This window comes from Trachymyrmex cornetzi, unplaced genomic scaffold (genome assembly GCF_001594075.2).
Source record: "Trachymyrmex cornetzi isolate Tcor2-1 unplaced genomic scaffold, Tcor1.1 scaffold892, whole genome shotgun sequence".
NCBI lineage: Eukaryota > Metazoa > Arthropoda > Insecta > Hymenoptera > Formicidae > Trachymyrmex > Trachymyrmex cornetzi.
This window is the reverse complement of record NW_017300236.1, coordinates 147,022-158,085: the sequence shown is the minus strand read 5'-3', so window position 1 is coordinate 158,085 and position 11,064 is coordinate 147,022. Positions and strand designations below refer to the sequence as shown.

At 34.3% G+C, this 11,064-nt stretch overlaps 1 protein-coding gene across 1 annotated transcript; it reads right to left on the bottom strand.

The window, feature by feature from the left end:
* Positions 1–4,615: 4,615 nt before the first annotated feature.
* On the bottom strand, positions 4,616–9,768 carry LOC108769337 (uncharacterized). The gene is made up of 3 exons (XM_018520250.1): positions 9,508–9,768; positions 4,933–5,112; positions 4,616–4,729 (listed from the first exon to the last, which is right to left on the bottom strand). Exons 1-3 carry the CDS (start codon positions 9,766–9,768, stop codon positions 4,682–4,684), a joined length of 489 nt encoding a protein of 162 aa, XP_018375752.1. The 3' UTR covers positions 4,616–4,681.
* Positions 9,769–11,064: the final 1,296 nt, after the last annotated feature.

Sequence of the window (11,064 nt, the reverse complement as noted above, 5' to 3'; positions counted from 1 at the left end):
CGCAGCCCATATTCGTGCATTGTGGCACGTTCCATCGCGTTCTCAACTGAACTGAACTCGACTCAACAGTGGAGGACACAATGGGCGGTATGAATAAGTATAACAGACAGACACCGGTACAGACAGACACAGGTAGCTCAGGCCGCAGTATGTGAATGAGGAACCCATTTGATAACACGCCTCCACAGCCACCCAGGTCCATTGTGTCGCTTCCTATTCAGCTGCTCTATGCCCTCTTCTCCTCCTATCCCCTCTTTACCGTCCCTCCTCTTTCTCTCTCTCTCGTTCCCTCTGCTCTGAACTCCTCCTCCCCTTCCCTGCTGGATTCGCCTTGCTCTGCTGGTGGTGTTACCCCTCTCGCTCACTCGTTCTCGTTCCAATATCATCGCGGAGATCTTGTCCTATCTGTCCTGCACCTGTATTATGCACAGAGGAAAAAGGCAGACACGGATCCCTTCTCCTTTATTTTGATCATACGTTGGCTGCGTAGGATCGGATCGCGGAGAGTGAATTAGAAACGCGAGACACCGTGCGAAAACCGCTCAGGACTGATGAATAATTTATATAACTTAATCTTCTTTATTTGATATTGTGTTGCAAAGGAGATAGATATTCTCATCATAGAATTATAATATTTAGCGTTCGGTAAAACAGAAGCTATAAATCATTTTCCACATTTTAAGAAACTTTATAGAAGATAATTATTTTAACATTTAAATCTTGTTTTATTTTGCTATTTTAATATTATCTTGTAAGTTCGAAATATCGATTTAGAGTGTGTCAAGAATATCAAGCTTTTACCTTACTTTATCATTGTTTACAACGGCATGTGTATGCGTCTTTAGAAGCGAAAGGGTTAAACCGACCCTGTCCGTCGAATAGATAGGTATTACTAGCGAATGATCCTAGTCGCGTGGATACTATGGAAGCTATCCTGGGATAGCAGTCGTAGGTTGTACATCGACAGAGAGGAGAGAGGGGGGGGGGGGGGGGGGGGGGGGGGGGGGGGGGGGAGAGAGAGAGAGAGAGAGAGAGAGAGAGAGAGAGAGAGAGAGAGAAGGGGGAAGAGAGTACCGACCAACAACAATGAGGCAGAGACAAAGCCCAGGTACAATGCTGATGTTGAACTCGACTGATTTCGACGATTTTTGGCCTTTGCATGTGCATCGCGCGTTACTCGACAATGATTCCCGCATACGTAATCATCGCTATAGCCGCGGAACTCTGGTACCCTCGCTCGCGGCAGTGGCTCTCACCCGCGGTCTCTTTTTCTCCGATTGGATCTCTTTCGAGGGCTTCGATGCTCGAGCCAATAGAATATTACCGTGACAAGGCGGTCTGTTTGTCGGCTTAAACTGTGGCTTATTGAATAGTAGTTGAGAGTCATAGGTGATTCACACCTTCGTCCGTGCAATTCGCTTTTCAATCGTATGATGTGTTTAATCAGCGGTCATCGCATCGGAGCAAGAGGTACAATCGGCAATCATGTATACAGCTTAAGATCTATTTTTAGAGTACTTGGATCTTGGGGAATATGTGCATTGGAATGTGGGATATGTACAAATTAAAATTATCTAGAGTTACGATGAAAAATGTCTTTTTATGAAAGGAAATGCAATATGCGTAAGAAATTCAGTTAAACAGGATTAATGTTATTGGAATAATATTTTAACGTCGACGATATGAGATTTCAAATGCTGACATGATTCATCGTAGGTTGGGATTCATTTCACGGTTCGATACCAATTCATCGTGATCAAGAGTATTCTGATTGTGAGTCTTTTAATGATCTCGCACCGGGCCAGTCGCATATTATATATACACGTACACATTCTCAACTTTTCAGCTAACCTATTCTCTGATGCAGTAATTATTAAATTATTCAAAGTAAAATATTGAGTTTTGATCAAAATGACTAACATAAAAATATGATTCCTACACTTTACACCCAAGATATGTTTCGATTTATACAACTTTGTTGAGCCAATAAAATTAATCATCTGTAAATATAAAATTTAAATCAATTTGACAATTTTATTTTTTGCTTTTTATAAATATGTCAAGATATTAAACATATTTTGTATCACAAAACATATTTTTTGTAAACAGAAACGCAAATCTCTTAAGAATCTCGCTCTCGTTTGGTTTGCTGTGAAGCATGAAAAAAATAAGCGCATCTACTTTCTTCATGCATAGACAAACTCAAGTTAAGAATGTGAATACTTCGTGTGAAGAATTCCGTGATGCGCATCGCGAAAATAACGACGATCTTTCGCCGGTCTCAGCAGTGCTTTTTTGGCACTCGCAAAAGGTGGATCCTGATCGATTGAGCACCGCTGACCGCACCTGAATAGATACATTGTGCCGAGGCGGCCTATTGACGGGCGATTGTTCCCTCAACAATAACAACAATATCTGAATAGTCGTCCTGCGCATCTCTCGCGCGTTGCACGCACCCACGCATCCGCGCGTGCACGCACGGACGGGGCGCTTTCACGCGCGCGCGTACATCGATGTACACGCACGCGTGCAGCCTGAAAGGTTCCCGCACACCCCGTGGAATACATGCAAGCGATATAAACGCACATACCAGTGGCGGATTTAGCAAATATCGAGGCCCAAAGGCGAAAAATCGGCCAACGGTGTACATTATTCTTAATTTTGATCATTGAATGAGAAATAATTGAATACATATTAGCATCTAATTATTAATATAAATAATTTACACATTATACGCTCGTGTCTAAAATAATTCCATGCATCGTTGAGAAATTGGAAAAAATGCTGTTGTATTTGAGAGATTGCTATTTTTATACAAGTTTCCTTTTTTTTTTGTCGATAAAATATTTCTTTTTCTTTTCAGCAATTTGTCCATTTTTTCTGAATGCGTGTACATGCATTGTGTGCGTCGGTGAGGATCAGAGAAATGCGCGTGTGTTGCGGCGAGTGTGGTCTGTCTCGTTAGGGGTGTGAGTGTTTCAGGCGGGATTGTGGATCGAACCGGCCACACAGCGCCACGTCGGGTGTTACGCTCGAGCTGAAACAATGCAGAAGCACGAGGGTCCGAGCGATCAACCCCCTTATGCGGCTCATGAAACGGCACTAATGCCTTTCGCGCGAATTTACGCGCTAATTCGCCAAGCGTTCATCTTCGGCCTGGCTCAAGGATTAAGTATCGTTTCTAAGTCCGCTGATGTCGCATCGCGGCGATATTATCGTGAGGAATTTTTAACTTTGGGAAAAAGTTGTTCTCTCTCTTTTTATAAATAAGAGCTGCAGAATATGTAAGGATGCGACCCGCTTATAACGCTGCAAATGTTTTGTTGACTAATCAGAAGAAAGAATTTTACCAAGAACTGATCATTCAAAGAATGCTTCAAAGCATTTGCAGCGTAAAGTGAATCGCGTCTTAAAACATAACAGAGAAAGAAGATTTACATACCTAAGTTATTTCTGTATTCCTCGCGAATGTTTTACAACATGATTTATTGAATGTAAAAGTATAATTAATGCAACATTGAGGTATATAAAATATTGTTTATCATGCATTTATAAACAATGGTCAAGATATATATATATATATGCAATGCCGTCGTAGAAATACGTATTTATATCCTACGAGCAGGTACTACATTTACCGCGAAAATGTAAGGACTGATTTTCGGCTGTTTTAAGAAATTGCCGATCGTTCATGAATATTGAAATGAATACATGAAACGCGATACATCTATCGGTACGTCATTCGTTAACGATACTCTACGAAGCGTAACGGCATTTGTTTATGGTTTTTGCAAAAATGAAATAATGATCGTCGGCGATAATGACGATCTTGACAATAGGATAATGAGATATATCTTGAAATTAATAAATTTGTGTAAATAATACATAAAGAAAAGTTTTTAAGCGGCACGCAACTTTCCGTACACATGACTGCGAGTTATAAACTTGCGGTCTTTTTTGTTCAATCTGTAGTTAAATGTTCAATCTGTTACAGATTTTGTGTCATATCGTGTATAAAAAATTAATATTATTCGATCGTTCGATGAAGTCACACGATACTTTATGCTCGGACAGTTTTGTAAGACACCGATATTCTTATATGCGAGATCGTCATTCGTCCGAATTAAATACATATGCGCTATATAATTGAAAAAAAGTGGCATCGTAAAATGAAGTATATTAACTTTAGCAGAGAGAGTTAATTTTGCACCGTATCATAAAAATTATAAAATCATATATATAGTGTCTAAAATTTAGACAACAGAGACATTAAATGACTCCCGATTATTTTTATTCTGATACAAAACTCATTAGTTTATGTAATATTACCTCATGTTACGATATCACAAGTAGGAGAACTAATTACTGCAGCCCGTATCCGGCAAGGGAACGTATACCTTTTACATAATTTAGATTTTAAATATCTCTTCTTAGATTAATTCACCGATAATAAATTAAACCAATTAATAATTTACGTGAATATTTCAATTATTTCAATATTCATGGTTCATGAATTGCGTTTCGGGTAACTTAAATGTTAGATTCATATCTCTGTACGTTCCTCGATTTACGGTACGTCTCCATCCGGCTGCCGCTTATCCGGTCTATCACAGTTCAGTTATCCATGACGTTGTACGCAGGACTTGTTGTCGTTAATCGTTTCGTTACGGTTAAGTCGATATCAAAAGATAGACGACGGTTCGCAAAATTCGCATTCGTTGCAACGTTTCTGTAAGATAAAATTTTAATCATCGGAGCTCTATATGACTAAAAATTTTAATTTGAAATTTATTAATTTATATATGAATTATATATAGATTATATTTCATGTTACGCATATTTAAAAATTAATTATATTAGATATTTTTATTTCAGCATAGGTTATAAAATATTGTCGTGATTTTTAATTATAAAATGTCATTATATACATACCGTTAGATAATCTTTGGTAAGCGGCTGCTCACGCAATCGATGATACACCAGACGATTAGTTATAAAATCTTGAATGTTATATCGAGACAATGTTCGATCTCTTATTTGCCAGTCGAATGACGGCCTGATGTTCGCTCCCAAATTCAATATATCGCGACCTCCGTATACTACGCGAACAGTCTGAAAGAAAATATTTATTTTTACCTAGAGATGCATGTTTGATTGTTAAGATTATATGAGCACAATGCTGTATTCATAAAATTATTTTTTTATTAAAATTAAAAAACTTTAAAGTCTCAGCAAACTAATAAATTCAATAAAATTCGTATAAAGGCTAAATGAGTCAAGCATGTTGTCTGTGCAAAAAAAATACATTGTTACAAATCACAAAAATTCTCCAAACGTTTCGGTTCTCAACGGAACCATCTTCAGTGGATACACTGAAAAAAAATATAGTCAATTTTAATAAATATTTAGTTGAATACATGCCAACACTGAGAGAAAAGATTTTGTTATAGGAACAAATCAAGGGAAAGCAAATGTGATATTTGTTAAAAAAACAATCGATTTGTTATGATTGCAAATTAATTCGTCAATGTAACAAATAGTATCGCTAGCAAATAAGGGGCTCATATATATATAAAAGTCGTAGACGGTTGCAGGGTCTCAAATCGTAAGAAATTGACTAATTTTAGTCAAGTATTTTTCCTATATTTGATTGTGTTTCATCGGTTTCCTACAACTTAAGACTCCACGATCATCTACGAATTCTATGTAAACAAGCTAAAGTCTATCTAAAAGATAGTTAGATTCTATATAGTTTGCTTCTGTTACTAATAATTGGTTGGTATAGCAGACTAGCAGCAACCACAACAACATAATTTGTTGTTACATATTTACCGATTACCGGTTAAAGGTACTGGTGGCTTGCTAAATTAACAAAATCCTTTCTCTCAGTGAACTAAATACTTATTAAATATAAAGATATATTTATTTGATACAAGAAATGTTAATTTGATTTAACAATCATTTTTTTTACTAAACAAATATTTAGAAACATTAATAAAATAAAGCATACAGCCACAATGCTAGATAAAATTTGCGCAAGTCAATTTATTAAATTACACTAAAATATGAAAATTAAATGTTTCGGTCACAATTTTTGACCATCATCAGTAATTATATGCCTAATATCATTATTTACCATTAGAAAAATATATCTCGTAAATACTCTTTTTCTTTTAATTATAAATGATATTTTAATTATAATCTGTTACAATAAATTAATAAAATTGTCTTAGTCATATTATTATAAACTATGTCTCGCGTTCTATAATCTTCAAATGAAATTAATTTTGATTCGTCTCGATTTTATAACAGAATTCCAAAAGGTATACAAGAAGAAGTTCTTTGTTCTTGAAAAGTTGTGCGCATATATAAACTTCCCAAAGCTATATTTGCAAAGGTCTAATTTTCGCTGTTGAGAAGGAAGATTCTCTTTCCATGATCTAAAATGTCATACTTTTGTGAGATCATACGAGATTGCTGGTCGCAAATATAGCTTTGGGAAGTTTATAGATGCGCACAACTATTCAAGAACAAAGAACTTCTTGTAATACCTTTTGGAATTCTGTTATAAAATCGAGACGAATCAAAATTAATTTCATTTGAAGATTATAGAACGAGACATAATAATATGACTAAGATAATTTTATTAATTTATTGTAACAGATCATTTATAATTAATAAGAGTATTTATGAGATATATTTTTGTAATGGTAAATAATGATATTAGGCATATAATTACTGATGATGGTCAAAAATTGTGATCAAAACGTTTAATTTTCATATTTTAGTGTAATTTAGTAAATTGACTTGAGCAAATTTTATCTAGCGTTGTGGCTGTATGCTTTATTTTATTAGTGTTTATAAAAATTTTAGCCACCTTCTGAATTTAAACAAATATTTATTTACTGTAAGTAAATATTTAGTTGGCAGTATTGAGAACTAAATATTTATTAAAATTAATTATATTTTTTTCTCAGTCTATATAACTTACATGTGTTCTTAGATTAACATAAAAACTTGTCGCAAATATTTCATGCCAGGGCTGCGTTCAGAATTGTCGTTCGCGATGCACCCCGATATCGTTTTATCTTTGTTGTTCACGAATGTTAAATAATTGGTTAGAAGAACATCTGGCTGCACCCAGATGATAATTCTGAACGCAGCCCAGAACGCATTCGGAGTGATTGATCCCCCCTACCAAATCGAGTGAACATTTTTGTGCAATTATGGTAGTATTGGCTTAGAATTTTAAGAATTGCTGGATCGACAGGAAGAACGTTTTCATGTCAACAGATTGTTATTAGATTCTTCCTGTCGGTTCGGCAATTCTCAAAATTCTAAGCCAATACTACCATAATTGCACAAGAATGTTGACTCGATTTGATAGGAATCACCATTTCGAATGCGTTTTGGCATGAAGTATTCGCGACAAGTTTTTATGTTAATCTAACGACGCGTAACAGACGAAAGAATATAAGAGCACGTGTATTGTAAGTTATGAATCCACTGGTTCCGTTGAGAACCGAAACGTTTGAAAGATTTTTGTGATTTGTAACGATGTATTTTTTTGTACAGACAACGTGCTTGGCTCATTTAGCCCTTATACAAATTTTATTTTTTTATTAATGAATTTTTTATACCGACAATAGGTCTGTTTTCTGTAGCTGAACTAGTGTACACTTTTGGAACTTAAAGTGAGATAGATATACGTTTGATATTTGTTTAAAGCGAGAAAGAGAGTTCTAGAACAGTCTAGTGCAGGAACAGAAAACAGACCATATAATTCTATAAAAGGTTATAAATATATTATTTTTTTGCTAAATACCCAGAAAAAAATGTTATATACATATTTTACATATAATTATACAGAGTGTCCGGTAAGTTTTGACAAAGCGCTCGTGTGTAGATAGAGCAGATTAAACTAAGTCTTAACAAGATATTAATTACTAAAAATTGCTGTTAATCTGGTCTTCAATAATATTTTACTCAAATACTATCCACTTTACAGAAAAACAGCAAGAGACAAGAATTGTTTATTTTGTCCTCATAAAGTTTTGAGAATTTTTTCAGAATTGTTTGATGCCGTATTTTTTTTTCATGTTGATAAAAATAGTAGCCAATATGAAGAAAATGCAGTACTAAAAAATCGATAAAAAAATTCTGAAAAAATTCTTAGAGCTCTATGAGAAGAAAATTAACAATTTTTATCTCTCGCTAATTTTTTGTAAAGTTGATAGTATTTGAATAAAAAATTGAAAACACAAACTATAGAAATCAAAGCCTTACACGGTCTAGCTGGATCTTAATGCTTGTATGATTCTTATGTGAATTTATATACTACGTATGTAGTCCCACAGAAACACGCGCCGAAAAATTTCCGGTCTTGAAACGCTAACTCTACTAAACTACCGCAGTAATATCACGAGTTAAATTGACTAGCAATTTTAACAAATTTTTGATGCTTATTCGCATCTTCGAAACGATCTTAATAATGATGAATAACATATTAAAATCTGTAAATAATTAATTCTTATTGCGAAAAATATTACCTCGGCCGGGAGTCGAACCCGGATCTCTTGCATACCGTGCGAGCGTCCTGAGCCGAGGGCTTAGAAACATTCTTCGCAATAATTGGCATATGAAGGAACAACGTCTCTTTAGGCGACGTAAATAAATAATATAATATATTATAGGACCGTACATGTGATAACACAAACTATAGAAATCAAAGCCTTACACGGTCTAGCTGGATCTTAAGGCTAGGTCCACAACCTTGCTTTAAGAGGCCGTAAGCCGTAAAGCCGTAGGAAATTAATCAACCACAGTCGATTATTTTTCTCATATGTAATTGTGATTAGTCAATTTCTTAAGGCTTTACGGCTTAGGGCTTCTTAAAGCGAGGTTGTGGACCCAGCCTAATGCTTGTATGATTCTTAAAAAATTGAAAACCAACCTTGATTCGAGAACTTTCCGATTCAGTTTAATCCATTCTATCTACACAGGAGCACTTTGTCAAAACTTACTGGACATCCTGTATATAATAATTGTATATAAAATATGTCAATTTTTTATATAATTACATATAATTTTATATAATTTTATGTGAAACATTTTTTTCCGTGTAGTTTTTAAGAAAATAATTTCTTCGAGATCTTTCTCGTTTTCTCTCGTACATTGAGAAAAAAATGCTGTTGATTCAATTAAAGTCTATATTACGGGCTGTCTAACATAAGTGCACTAACGTAAATGATTAATTCATGTATATATTTTATTGACATAAAGGCTTGATTATTGAAATAATAATTTATACCTTTATGTCAATAAAAATATACATGAATTACTCACTTATTTTAGTGATAGCCCATAATATAAACTTTAACTCGACAGCAATTTTTTCTCAGTGTATTTTTCTTTTATATTTTTTCTTTTTCTCTCGATGTGACTTCCTAGAATTCCTTTTTATGTCGAGTTTCGAATTGTTTGCACCCACGTGCTGGAAAAATTTACCTTGTCCTGACTTTTGCACGGAACTCTTGTGGGTGTTTCTGGTCTTGATGAAATCGGCGTTAATTCGACTGACGCCGATTCGGCAGATGTTGCGAGACTGCTGATCCCACTAGATTCGCTTCCGGTACTTGGAGAAGTTCGCCCAGAATCGGACAAATTTCTCATAATTTGTTCACGTTCAATATTAAGAAGCTTCATGCTGAGGGCAGAAAAATGTTCTGGGTCTAATCCGAATAAGGGCAGCGCTAACGTCAGTGCCATTCTTGCCTGGTATTGCTTTCAGAGACTATTTGTAGTGAAGAGATGATCGACTGTCGATATATATCATAATTAGAATAGGCATGTAATATTTACAAGAATGAGATTAATCGTCATATTAAAACGACCTCTGATCATCGACATTCTACATATTTTTTGTTCACGTCAGTACTTTGCATGTATCCCGTTTAAATTGTTTAAAATAGAAAAAATACAGTTCGTAATTATATTGAAATCAAGGAATTCTCAGCCAATGCACTTTGCAGATTACAAGATTTTTCTCTAAATCGCGTGATAAAACACTTGCGCGACATTTTTTTGTCAGAGGTAACGTTATTGACAAAAGAATGTAATCTTAGAATACGCGCTGTATATCCACCTGTAAATTATTCGAAAGAAAATTGTTCCATTCGAGAAAAATTATTACGTTTTTTAATTTTCTTGAGAATACGCGCACCCTATTAAATCGAGTGTGTTTTACTATTTTTTGCAATAAGATTTCACTTTCGTGTTAATGTATTACCTGAATTATAATAAAAGTAATAGAACCACTTTAATCTTGCGAACCGTTACGATGTCAACCGACAACTGAAATCGTCCTGCTTGTATATCCTGCTATACTATAATATGATGATAAACACGACCTTCTAATGTTTCGAATAGCAAGTGACTAATCCAGTTATATTATATTTTATTAGTATTTAACGTTAAATATTAAAAAAGACGAAAAATTAATAGCAGATAATTTTTTTAAACGAAAGATTTTAAATAAATCAATGAAATACATAAATAAATTTTGCGGTTTCTGTTTTATAATTAATTTTGTCATTTGCATATTTTTAAAATTTACTCGAAAAATTAAAAGTTTTAATTAAAAATAAATTAAATTTGAAAAAATATTAATAGAGAGTGAATTCAAGGTTTGTTTTTTTATACAAAACTGCAAAAGTGAGATATATAAAAGGATGAGCAAAAACTCAGATGGTTCAAGCTTTCTTTTGCCTTTCTCTTGAAATTGTAGGTCTTCTATCGTTTCTTGCTTGCATGATATTATTCCATCATAAGTTGGGAAATCTCCTTTACCGACGAGGATGGTAAGGTCATTTTCTATTGGTACCAAGTTTGCTGTATGGGCCTATGGTACATACAATTCCTCTCTTTAGCAAGGATGTTTGATCAACCGAACTCTGCTTTACCGACTGCAATCATTTTTTCATATAACTTTTCCTACATATAATAATTATTACTAAAAAATTGTTACTAAATAATATTTACAAAATGATTTTATATACTTACAAT